Source organism: Branchiostoma belcheri, unplaced genomic scaffold (assembly GCF_001625305.1).
Source record: "Branchiostoma belcheri isolate BF01 breed outbred unplaced genomic scaffold, Haploidv18h27 scaffold55, whole genome shotgun sequence".
Taxonomy (NCBI): Eukaryota; Metazoa; Chordata; class Leptocardii; order Amphioxiformes; family Branchiostomatidae; genus Branchiostoma; species Branchiostoma belcheri.
This window is the reverse complement of record NW_017804187.1, coordinates 1091063-1102676: the sequence shown is the minus strand read 5'-3', so window position 1 is coordinate 1102676 and position 11614 is coordinate 1091063. Positions and strand designations below refer to the sequence as shown.

Here is an 11614-nt window from a genome sequence, read left to right as displayed (position 1 = left end):
AATGGCACACATATGTTTTATATATATTTTAGCCATCGGTACAGTCCAAAGAATTAACACTTCATTAAATGTTTATACCCGGTTTTCAACATTCAGTTTTTACCTGATTACTATTTGGTTTGTTTTCTGTATATGGTGTATCGATTCTTTCATTTATCAGCTCTAACTCATCTACCAATTCTAACTAACGCCCAGGGAGTTCTAGAGTACATATAATCCAATGCATCATCTCTTGTATAAATGTTTGTGCTGCTGCCAGTACATATACATCAGATTAAACGTCAATCTGTACCCGATCGTTGTTTGTTTTGTTTACATTCCATAGTTACGGCAGATAGATATTTTATGGTGTAATAGATATTTTACGAGCTAGAAACGATGAGCAGAAAAATAAAATTGCCGCAGAACTGTACCAATTATGTTGTACCATTGTTTCAAAAAGTTAAATTAACCACAATGCTGTATGTAACGGTAACAGAATTTGGTGTAATCCAAACTGCCAACACGATCGCGGTGAGAGACTAAAACATTGGGTAGGTCAGACAGACGGAAGAGTCTGCCACTAAAAACGTGAATTTCTGCATTTTTAGTCCCCAGTCAGCAACAGTTACATGTACATCCCTTGTTAGATACCAGACGGAGTTTCTGTCAGCTGTACCACAGTATTGCACATAGAGGCCCAGAAAGCGGCATTTTACCGTTGCCATGACTACCATACACTGAGTGAATCGTGAACCGCCAGCTGCAATTTTGTTAACTTGGAAAGAAGCGATGATGTCGGCCAGCTACCCTGCCTAAGTATCAACCATTGCTGTTGACCATAACTTACGGAATTTCACAGAAACGCCGGCCAGTGATGACACAGAAAGGTTTGGTTGTTATAACTCCGATAGATGCACATTCTGTGATATCTAGTGTCTCGCCTGTGTTACAGGAAGGAATATGACCACCCACCTTTGTCTTGCTTTGAACTCCATCGTTTAGTCCTCTTCTGGACTCTAACAAAACTACTCGGCGTGCACGCTGTAAAACTGTATAAACAGCTTGCTTCAACCACAGAACTCGCACAACACTTACGTAAGGGGCCTTGCTACCATGGCGGAAGGTATCACGCCAGAGTTCCTGGCGGTGAAGACAGACTGGGTACGGCCTGTTGCTGTTAGCGTGGATATGGGAGTCTTTCGCACCCAGTCGGCAATAATTGTGAGGATTTTGAGATGCCGAATAGAGTTTATGTCAGCAGTTTTGCCGCAATATCCACAGAGGCACACAAATTTAGATTAAGTTCTGTTGAGGAAGTCATTAGAAACACTTGCCATTGGTACGGAAGGATTTTGTTATGGGAAATTTATTATATTGTAACATTATCAAGTACGTGTTACAACTGAAAACACGGTTGGAGACTTTGACATTTTGAATGACCAAGGGATTGTGACATAGAACATGCGGCTATGGCATCAGTTTTAAAGTCCTTGGAGAATTCCGTGCCATCTTACAGCGTAATTTGTAGGCCGGCAGCGTAACTTTACATGGCAGACAATATATGTCAAATTGTAGGGTTGCACATTTACATCGTTAGCGTTGGTTCGATCCTGCAAATGAGTCGCAGCAGAATGGTTTCTGTACCATTTACGGTTGGCTAAGTTGCCGCACCCATCTCCGTATGCCAGCATTAACGGCCTGTCCCTGAACACTTTGTTAATACTTCACTGTTAGGGACGTTTCAAAAACACTAGAGAGGCTAGAGACGGTGTCCTTCGGCAGAAAAAAGTCCAGGATCAAAGACCATTTGCTTAACGGCTTTGAAAAAAACTCTGACGGTGTTCTTTGATTTAACCCCTATTGTCAGTCAGTCTCATAAGACTATTACTTAACTGCGCAAACAAACAGGATAGCTCAGTTCCAAGTTTGAAAGATCAAATTGAAGCTTAAAAATCAAAATACAAAGACTTAAGCCCTATAGTACTAATACAGAGATTTCTTAAAGCACACTGGTGCTCACCGATCATACCTATATCTACACCTACGACATACTGGACAACACCCCTCACTGGGTATAGTGCCCACGGGGAGCGGTCATTGACCCCGGTGCGACAGGTGGTGGTGAAAAGTTATCTCGATCAATAAAAAGTGGCGCAAAATGAGGTGCTGTGATAGTTACTATAATATCTTACAGGGGGCCTCAATCAGTAAAATGTAACTTCTGGCCTCACTTCTATTACAGCTGTGTAACGCTGGGGTAACTAGAGGAAACTTCAGTTCAAAAGTGCGTTGAATGTATATACGCCAGTCGTGCGTAGGATGTAAACCAGTCCCGCGTAGGACATATAACTATTGCCATGTATTTTCTTTGCGTAACGAAAACCAACTCGATGCATTGTAAAACCCCGCAATCCAATACTCTTGTCCTTTTCATAACAGCACGCCATTAGGGCAGGTTGACCCCGAGGTCACCAACAGGTGTGTCGTTACGTCAAAAAACAAAGGTACGACCACAGGTGGCGACAGATGTTTCGCGATACATTAATATTGTGTTAGTCTCCCTCAGTATTAAATAGTATACGGCAACTGGTAGACTCAGGATAGTCATTTAGACTAGCCAGGAAAACTGTAGCGAGGCCTGGTTTTAAGCAGACGTGTTTTGCGCCAGGTAAGCGAACCAACAGTTCGGCATTGTGGCTGTGTGACCCCGAGGTCACCACCAGGTGTGGGCACGCAACACCATACCAGATCGGAACAAAGGCGGGACCGCTTGTGGCGCGACAGGTGTTTACCGTTAGCGCAGAAAAGGACGAACCAAGTGCGCCCTGCAGAAGTGTGTTTTTCTGTGGAACAGGCTTCAAACAGTTGCGACTAAAACAGCGCCAGGTTAAGGTTGACACTGACGAGTGCGTGGTGGGGACATTGTGGTGTCTTATAGGGGTGTCTTTTACACTTTGTTACAAACCTGTTCCCCCTTTACTTCAATGAGGCCGCCCTCGCGCCACTTCCTTGTCTAGGTTTCACCTCGGAGCGACCTGAAAAGGGGGCGATTTTTGAACGATTCTGGAGAAACAGGACAGTAGAAGACAAGAAAAGGTAAAGTTGACGTCTTCAAGCCTTCGATTCAATCTTAGTCCAACGCTTTACCTGTATACCAGGCCCGTAAGGAACTAACAATGCAGAAGTGATACAAGCAGTCAAGATTCTCACCAGACATTGTGTGTAACGCTGGACAATATTTAATAGATCTGTCTTGTGGTTTGAAGTAATCTCTTACGAACGGGAATCGCTCTGGAGGACGCCCAAAAGCTTCCTTTAAGCCAACTTCGACTCTTCTATGTCCATGTAAATGTCAGTAGCCATTTATGTAATGCCTGGCGGGCACCGGTTGTTGTGGTCATAATTAAAAGTTTCCTTCAGTGGCATTTTGTCACCCTTATCGGTCGGTCTCCGACAGGCACCCGGCAGGAACCCGGCAGCTGACCCACTTAATATAGAGTTCACGCTTTTGTTGTGATCATCTGATCTGTGACGTCACACATTTGACACGGTCTTACGAAGTACACACCTTCCTTTTTTCCCTTTTATTACGATACCCTTTAGCCAAAAACTGGCTAGTCCTCCAGGGTTCATACAAAGATCATACAATACAAACAACAGATGACATAGTTAAAAATACACATATGACATAAAGAGGAAATTTACATTATTACATTATGTACAAATGAAAGATACCTAATTCACACTCTAATCACAGGACTCATATTGTGTGAACAGTTGGCGGATGGCTTTTTTAAAGTTAGATGTGCTTGACAGTGATTTGATGTGTTGTGGTAGTTTGTTCCTTTAATAGTGTGTATCTGGTCTGCGCCGTATCAAAATTAGTCTCGGTGGACTGCCGGCAACCGGAGGGATACCTGTCGGTGTTCTCACGATGAGGTCACGGCGTCTTTTTTTCAGCGGGGCCCGGGTAGAATTTAAGTCAGAATTAAATTCTTCTCGGGTCCCCGCCGGGCCAAAAGAGCCCGGTCGCCGCGAGGTGTCCGACCGGGCCACGTAGGGGTCACGCCCGAAAGTGCCAAAAACAGCCCGGGGACTACCCGGTAGGGCCCCTTTCTCCAATTGGGACCAAAGCTTAACGTGACGAATTTCCGCGTGACGAAGCAATATGATTACATAAACTTCTTTACCACTTGGTACTTCTATTACCGCCCCCCCCCCCACACTGCATTAGAACTGGGATGTCGTCTGTCCTCATCGTACCGGGAGATTGACCTTCCGGGTCTGACGTCACAACATCGCCGACGTCATCAGCCAATCACCATGGAGACAGGTGAGCAACGCCATTCACTCTTATGATATGGTCTGTGGCTTTTAGTGCTGATAAGCTTGGAATGTGAAGAAACCTCTTGGTTTTAGATCTCATTTCGTACTATGCCTACTCGCCACAAGCTTTTATTACATGTCTTCATTTTTCGCGGGTGACACATCCTAAATGTCCAGTCTGCATGAATCTTGTCATTTTTTTCTGAAGATAACTGTTATATTCCACAATATCTTTACTTTCACTTTCACTCCAAATAACGTATTCTGCCTTAAGTAAGGTTAATTTACCTTTATAAGCTAGGATACTATGTTAGATAGTTTTACCCTTTAGATAAAATGAATATATCTGACCTACTTATATGGTATGATTAAAAAGTTCACATTTTTGGAATATACTTTTAATTAAACATGTTTACATTGTAAACCTGTTGTTCCCTATCAGGTCCGCGTGTTGCCATCCTGCACGCAGCAGAGGATGGGGAGTTCGTCAGGTGGTTGGTGGGGGAGCTGAAGAGTCTGAACCCGGAGTATTACCGTCTACCCCGGACAGCCATATTCTGTCAGCAGGTCACAGGTGATCCTGATGCCGTCAGCCGCGCACAGCTCACGTCCACACTGACCCTCGGCAGCGTGAAACTTGTCGTGCCCGTGATCAGCAGACACCTGCTTGCTGACCAGTCCTCGCTCACGGTCGGACTGGAAACTGCCGTCAGGAACAACAAGCCTCGATACGTCATTTGGCTGGACCGGAACGAGGATGACTTCCGTGAGTTCGGTACGTTAGTCAGCCGGCAGTACCCAACCCTGGAGGCGCCGGCCTGGCGGGTCCAGCGGTACAGGGTTGAGGAGACGATGCCCGGCAGTGATGTCAGTTGGATGAAAGGCATCGCCTGGGATGTGCGTGACGCGCTCTGCAGACAGACAGGTGAGGGTGGACATAGCATGGCTGTTACAGAACGCAAAAAATATATATAATGTTTTAGTTTAGGCTGTTCATACACGGCTAGAACAAGTTTTCTGGTAGTGAAGTTTAGTGATTATCGATCCTGCCTCTGTAACCATGAGTGAAACTTTCACTTTCAGTTTTACTGGATGGGACAGTCGTGTTTGATTTGCGTGGCGTAATTTAAACTTCACATAACAAAGAAACAGTAAAATTGCACACATTACAGGCCGATGTTTTGTAGAGAGAAGTCATACAGCCGTAGTGCGTCTCTTTTTTATGAATATTTTCTCAAGAATCACACCGAAGGCATTTGGAGTTTTCTGTACTTTGTACGATGGGCGTTTGAATACGTTTCCGAAATAGAATACTAGTTAATTGGAGAGGTGGTCCCTAGGCACATAAAATTAAAAATTGGAAAAATTGAATCATAAGTATAGCTCTTCATGAGATGTACTTGCTACATTCATCTTGTACTGCATGGTTATTTGTATAGCAGCAATATGATTATGAAATGTATTCGTCAACACTTTGTGGATTGATGCGATATCGCTTCATAGAGCAAGTCATGCTAGACTGACGCCCGCCGTTTGTCTGTTCCTCCACAGGTGAACTGAGGTTCCCGTGCTGGGAGGCTTTGAGCTACACTCATGCGTTCCTGTCTGACAACATGAACCTCCCAGCTGTTCTCACACGGCTGGAACAGGAGAACCAGCTGAGTCCGGCTGACGTCCGGTCTATCCAGGTAAGTTACATGGTGGGACCGGCACTAGTCATACGTCTCAGAGCTGTGATAACAACATCTCCTCAACACATGTACTTCACATTGATAAATCATTTTAAACTTGTAGTTACTATAATGGACGGATATGAAAATAAAACTAAAAAAATGTTCGGAGCAACGATAACGTATAAAACAATAGATTGGAAAGGCACGTATTGTCCATGGCCAGAAGTACCTCCTACCTCCTTCTCGCTACCCACAACAATAGATTATTGCAGTCAGATCATACCAGGCCTGTTGATGATCCCCCTCTCCCATTAAAACAATAAAACAGCAATGTTAACTAACAGTTGTTTAAGTAAGATCACACCCCCGCCGATGTTCCCTCCCCCAGGCGGAGCCGACACCAGTAAGCCGGGCCAAACGGTTGGTAGACATGCTGCGGAACAGGCGGCGGCAGGAGCCGTACGACTGGTTAGTGCGGGTTCTGCGGGAGGAAGGACAGGACTTCCTGGTGGAGGAGATGGAGGAAGGGGAGCGGTTTGAGGAGCGGTTCTACGGCATCGGGAAACAGCAGGCGGCACAACCTGGTCAACAAATCGGGAAACAGCAGGCGGCACAACCTGGTCAACAAATCGGGAAACAGCAGGCGGCACAACCTGGTCAACAAACGGCACTGTCGGGATATTTCACACCGCAGCAAAGTCAAGGTAGACACAGTTATGACATGCCATTTTCCAAATATTAAGACCTTAAAAATACAATTACTACGTGATTCTCGAGTGAACAGTAAAGTTTAAACTATAGTCATGTACTTTAGCAAGTATTTCCCTACACCCAACTCGAACATCACTGAAGGGTTACATGTTATATGTATAGGCTGTTTTACAAGAACAATTTAAAGCAATTCTTAAGTTATATTTTATATCAAGTTTCTTACAGCTCATAATCTTTATTTTCACAGAGGAGGGACGGCTAGAAAATATAAGGTCTAAAACAGTTAATTTCACAATGTCCAGATACCACAGAAATATTTAGGTAATATATTTGTGCGCTGTCTACTGTAGTTAGCATTTTTCATGTAACCGTTCCTACAGTAGCAACCGCGATGAAACAGCTACGTCATCCCGGAGCGCATGCGGACGACGCCACACCTTTGGAAGTCAAGGGCGTGTTTCTGGGACAGACGGAGGCAGGGAAGACCAGTCTGATCAACTGTATGATAAAGGGTCAAGGTCACGTGGAGACTCAAACTGACAGAACCATCGGTGTTGACGTCATCAGTTTCCATGACAACAAGAATAATGTCAAGTACGCGATGTACGACTTCGGAGGTCACCAGATCTACCACTACACGCACCGGTTCTTCCTGACACGTCAGGCCCTGCACATCCTCAATGTAGACCTGCCAGCATACAAGTCAGAAGAGTTCCAGGAACGAGTGGGAACGTGGCTAACATCCGTGACTTCCCACGTCTTCAACCCGGCTATCCTTGTTCTAGGAACCAAAGTTGACAACTTTCCGCCAGACAAGGCCGAGGAGATGATAGCAGCAGCTTGTTCCTCCATCCAGAGAGACATCCAGTGCGCTGAGAGTAAAATACAAGCCAAGCTGAAAGAAGAGATTCAACTCTGTCAGAACGCGGTGGATGCAGTGGACATCAGATCAGACATGTCCGAGCCATTCTACGGTCTCACAAGGGATGACATCTTGGCTAAGAAAGAGTCACTGGAGAAGGTACTGGACGGACGACCCAAAGGTCTGTTGAACGTACAGGTTATCCCGGTCAGCAGCAAGACGTTCCAGGGTATCGGAGCTCTGTGCGACAAGATGGCAGAAATGGTGAAGGACGAGCGATTGTTCCCTGCTGCCCGCCAAGAGATGCCGACTTCCTGGACAAAACTGTCAGAAAACATCCAGGCGACAGGACGGACCCACCTTCAAGTCAGGGATTGTCAGGACGTCGGAGCAGCTGCAGGGATGAAGGAGTCAGACGTCCTGAACGCGCTCAGCTATCTGCACGTGACCGGACAGATCCTGTTCTACAACCACATCAGAGGGATGGAAGATCTGGTCTTCCCGGACCCAACCATCATCCTCACACTCTTCAAGCAGATCTTCAGGCATGACCTACCGGGATATCTGGACAGTATAGCTGAGTCTCTGTCTGAGCACACCAGATCGCAGTTTGCTGAAGACAGGGCGTCCTTCTTTAAGACGGGCAGGGCCAGCGACAGTTTCATGAAGAACTTGCTTGGAGACAACGTTGTCACCTTCAATAGTCTCCTTCCCCTGATGAAGCACTTCGGCCTGTGTTACTCAGGGTCGGTGATCTTTCCAACAGAGCTTCCTGACGCCCAGCCTGACGAGGTGGCGCACTGCTGGCCAGAGGTTGTGCCATCAGGCGGAGAGGAGATCTCTCTTGCTATAGAGTACAGCCAAGAGCCTCCTCTGGGTCTACCGGAAACCATGGTCTCTCGTATCCTGTCCATGGAGCAGACCACACGCCGTCTTCTCACCAAGGACACAGTTGTCGTTCATGTTGGAGAGAACCCAGAAGACGTCATGTACCGCCATTCCGCTACAAGAGAAGAAATCCGGATCCGGGGAGAGCCGGAGAAGGCGTGGCGCCGGGCTCAGACGGTAGTGAGGGAGATAGAGGCCTGTTGGGACGAGTTTCCTGCCTTGTACTCCAGTAACAGTGTTGGAAGCGGGGAAACAGCAAAGTCCCTCCCTATAGAGGCTGTGAGGCGTCACGTGCCGGGGGACTTGATGAGAATGTCCAGGGGAAGCTGGGAAGGGCCACTTCCGGTCACCAGAACACCGACAGACGTCATCGGCAAGTACTTTATTGGTAAGTACGACATGCGTCCTTATTTATCATAACTAATAAAAAATGTCTAACTTGAAAGTAAAACGAAAGGCGCCATCTTTTGATTTTAATGTTACGGGTCTTTATCACATACACTATTCTATGTTAAACATCTTTCTTGCTAATTTTTCATTTGTTGCTGTTACTGAAACATTAAAGTCCTTTTAATTTAATGTACATCTTATACCAATTGCATTCTTTTACATTAGGTACAACTTCGTGATTATTTGTGTTAATGAAACTTTGATGTTATTCCTGTCCAGACAACCGGCTGTACCCGGTCAGCAGGGCTGTTGGTAAGGAGTGGACCCGGCTGGGACAGGAGCTGGGACTGAACAGGTCCGTGTTGGACAACATAGAGGGAAGAAACTATCATAATTACCCTCAGGATGCGTTCCAGATGCTGAAGGCCTGGCGCACCAAGACCCCCCACGGACCGCTCCACTACCTGCCGCAGCTGGAGGAAACACTGCAGAACATCGGCAAACCGGGCCTGGCTAAAGACGTACAGGGGATGTACAAGGTGGGTTAATGAACTTAGATTTAGATCATTTCACAATGTGAAGCAACACACACCAATGATTATGGTTATTTTTTTTAATCTACATGTAATAATTATACAATTGATTTCATCCTATCGTTCTAAACATTGCAACGTATAACTTTTTTTTCGTTTTGGCCATATGTAAGAACTAGTGTATATATGACAAAAAAGAAGTCTTGTTTTAATCCTGTTCTTTTCCATCGAAACTATTTATGTTATGAACTGCTTATCAAGCACAACTCTTTATCATGCCATGTTAATATATAACAGTGAAATTAACAATCGGTTTTATCTAGGAATACCGTGATGCCTTGCCGTTACAAGTGGTCAGTCCTGAGATGACGGGAGACACAGACTGGTGAGTAGCCATCTATAACACTCGAGTATACATATCCAAGCAACAACAAAGAAACTTAAAGGTAAAGGCATGCGCTATGTTGCCCTTGTATAATTGAACACCTGGCTACAATACCTGTGTTTATCTCCTCAGGTCCCTCCGCCTGCCAGGTGAAGGGAAGTACCTGTGCAGACGGACCGACCTGGGCGTGGTGACGCCCTACCCGCTGCACGTGACCTACAGGAGTGCGAACTGGTCCGACAACTGGCAGCAGGATGAGGGATGGATGGCGGTGGGTCCGCTCTTCTCCATCCAGTGTGAGGACGTGGAGGGGCCGGTGGACATCCTACTGCCGCACGTGCTGCACATGACAGACGATGCTGGTAAGTGCACATTTCAGAATCACATTTATCTGGCCCACATCACTTGAATGTACAGAATATCTTCAGTCATTTATAAACTGTTTAATATAACTCCTGAGTTTTCTCTTAAGTTCCCTCTCAACCCGTCGAATAAAATCGGCGATGTTGTTGATTTTACTGATTCAAATCGTTTTTCTCCAGAACTAGATGTAGCAAACCTGCGGGTTGTGCACGTTGTCGGCGGTGAAGTCGAACTTCTACCCGTCTCTGAGATCACTTCAACCCACATCAGCACCAGGTTCAGAAAGGGCAGCCAGTTTGGTCCTGTGATGAAACAGATTGTCGCCAGGTTCTACCCAAGGAATGGTCTTTGCGTTGTGTTCGGACCACGAGATTTCGTGCCAGAATGCCAATTCCATGTCTACATCGCGTCTAATGCCATGGTAGCTCTTCAGGTGACTAAACTACATTGTTGCTAGCTCACATTGCCAAACATATGCCTTATACATGTTTAAATACTGAAAATCTGGTGTTTTGCCTTTGCTTACGTGTAATGTGGAGTAATTTCTTAGAAAAAAAGGTATAAGCTACAATACGTTTGCTTCTTCAACTGCCTTGTTATTCGTCGTTGCGCTTCGTCGATATCTAATAGCCAGCTAACAGACCTCTTACATATTTTGTGAAGACTCTGCAGGATCTGGAAGCTTTAGATGGGTACATCAGGTGGGACCAGGACCAGTGCGTGTTGCAGACAGGGGAGTTGTACCGTCTAGAGGTGTCCGTCAGATCTCGAAACGGAGATGACATGAAAATGCCTACAAATCCTGAGGTGATCACCAGCCCTTTTAGGAATCTTATGTCTGTTTTTTTTTAGTTCGTCAAACTTTGTTGCTTTGTTGATAACCGATTGTATAATATTCAGTGAACAGTGAACATCTACCAGTAGGTTTATCTTTTCTAAGACTCACGATATATAATTTTTCAGGGTCTCGTTTTCTACGACACACTGGAGAGGGACAAGTTCTACAAGAAGTTCCGGGTGGAAATCGACACCAGAAACCTGAGGTCAGGGAAGAGGCAGCAGCCGACGTTCAAGATGCTGCTGACGAACGCTGCCGGGACGACGGTTTGTGAGTTCATCACCACCAAAGGTACGGAGTTCACTTTTGATGACATTCTTTTGGTCAACGAGAGGATGAAAGGTAGTTCTTAGTCTTTGGATACTTTCAATTGTGTATTTGGTTTCTGGTTTTGCCCAATCTTGACAAGTCTTGAGCTTGAGAGACACGATGGTAATTTGGACTATCATTGCATGATTAGAAAGTAAGACGCAAATCACATGCAGTAACAACAAAGAAATCACCCACCATTTTGCACAATTGTCCCCAAAGCCTCAGGACGAGGATCGCAGTTTCCGGACACGGACAGCGGTGAGAGCGACAGCGGGCTGTCCTCTGAGCCTGCGGGCACGGCGTTTTGGGGAGTCGACGTTCATCAACCAGGCAGCTGTAAGCACATCCATT

The 11614-nt window shown here is 45.7% G+C and overlaps 1 protein-coding gene across 1 annotated transcript in view; it reads left to right on the top strand.

Annotated features, from left to right (window-relative positions):
• LOC109481303 overlaps positions 1–11614 on the top strand; it is a 39036-nt gene that overhangs the window by 10450 nt on the left and 16972 nt on the right. The window contains exons 14-24 of the mRNA XM_019783836.1: positions 4751–5205; positions 6370–6552; positions 6625–6685; positions 7076–8830; positions 9112–9371; positions 9689–9750; positions 9883–10112; positions 10293–10546; positions 10777–10920; positions 11077–11242; positions 11483–11599. Of these exons, the coding sequence (XP_019639395.1) occupies positions 4751–5205; positions 6370–6552; positions 6625–6685; positions 7076–8830; positions 9112–9371; positions 9689–9750; positions 9883–10112; positions 10293–10546; positions 10777–10920; positions 11077–11242; positions 11483–11599 (3687 nt within the window). The remainder of the gene's footprint in view (positions 1–4750; positions 5206–6369; positions 6553–6624; positions 6686–7075; positions 8831–9111; positions 9372–9688; positions 9751–9882; positions 10113–10292; positions 10547–10776; positions 10921–11076; positions 11243–11482; positions 11600–11614) is intronic.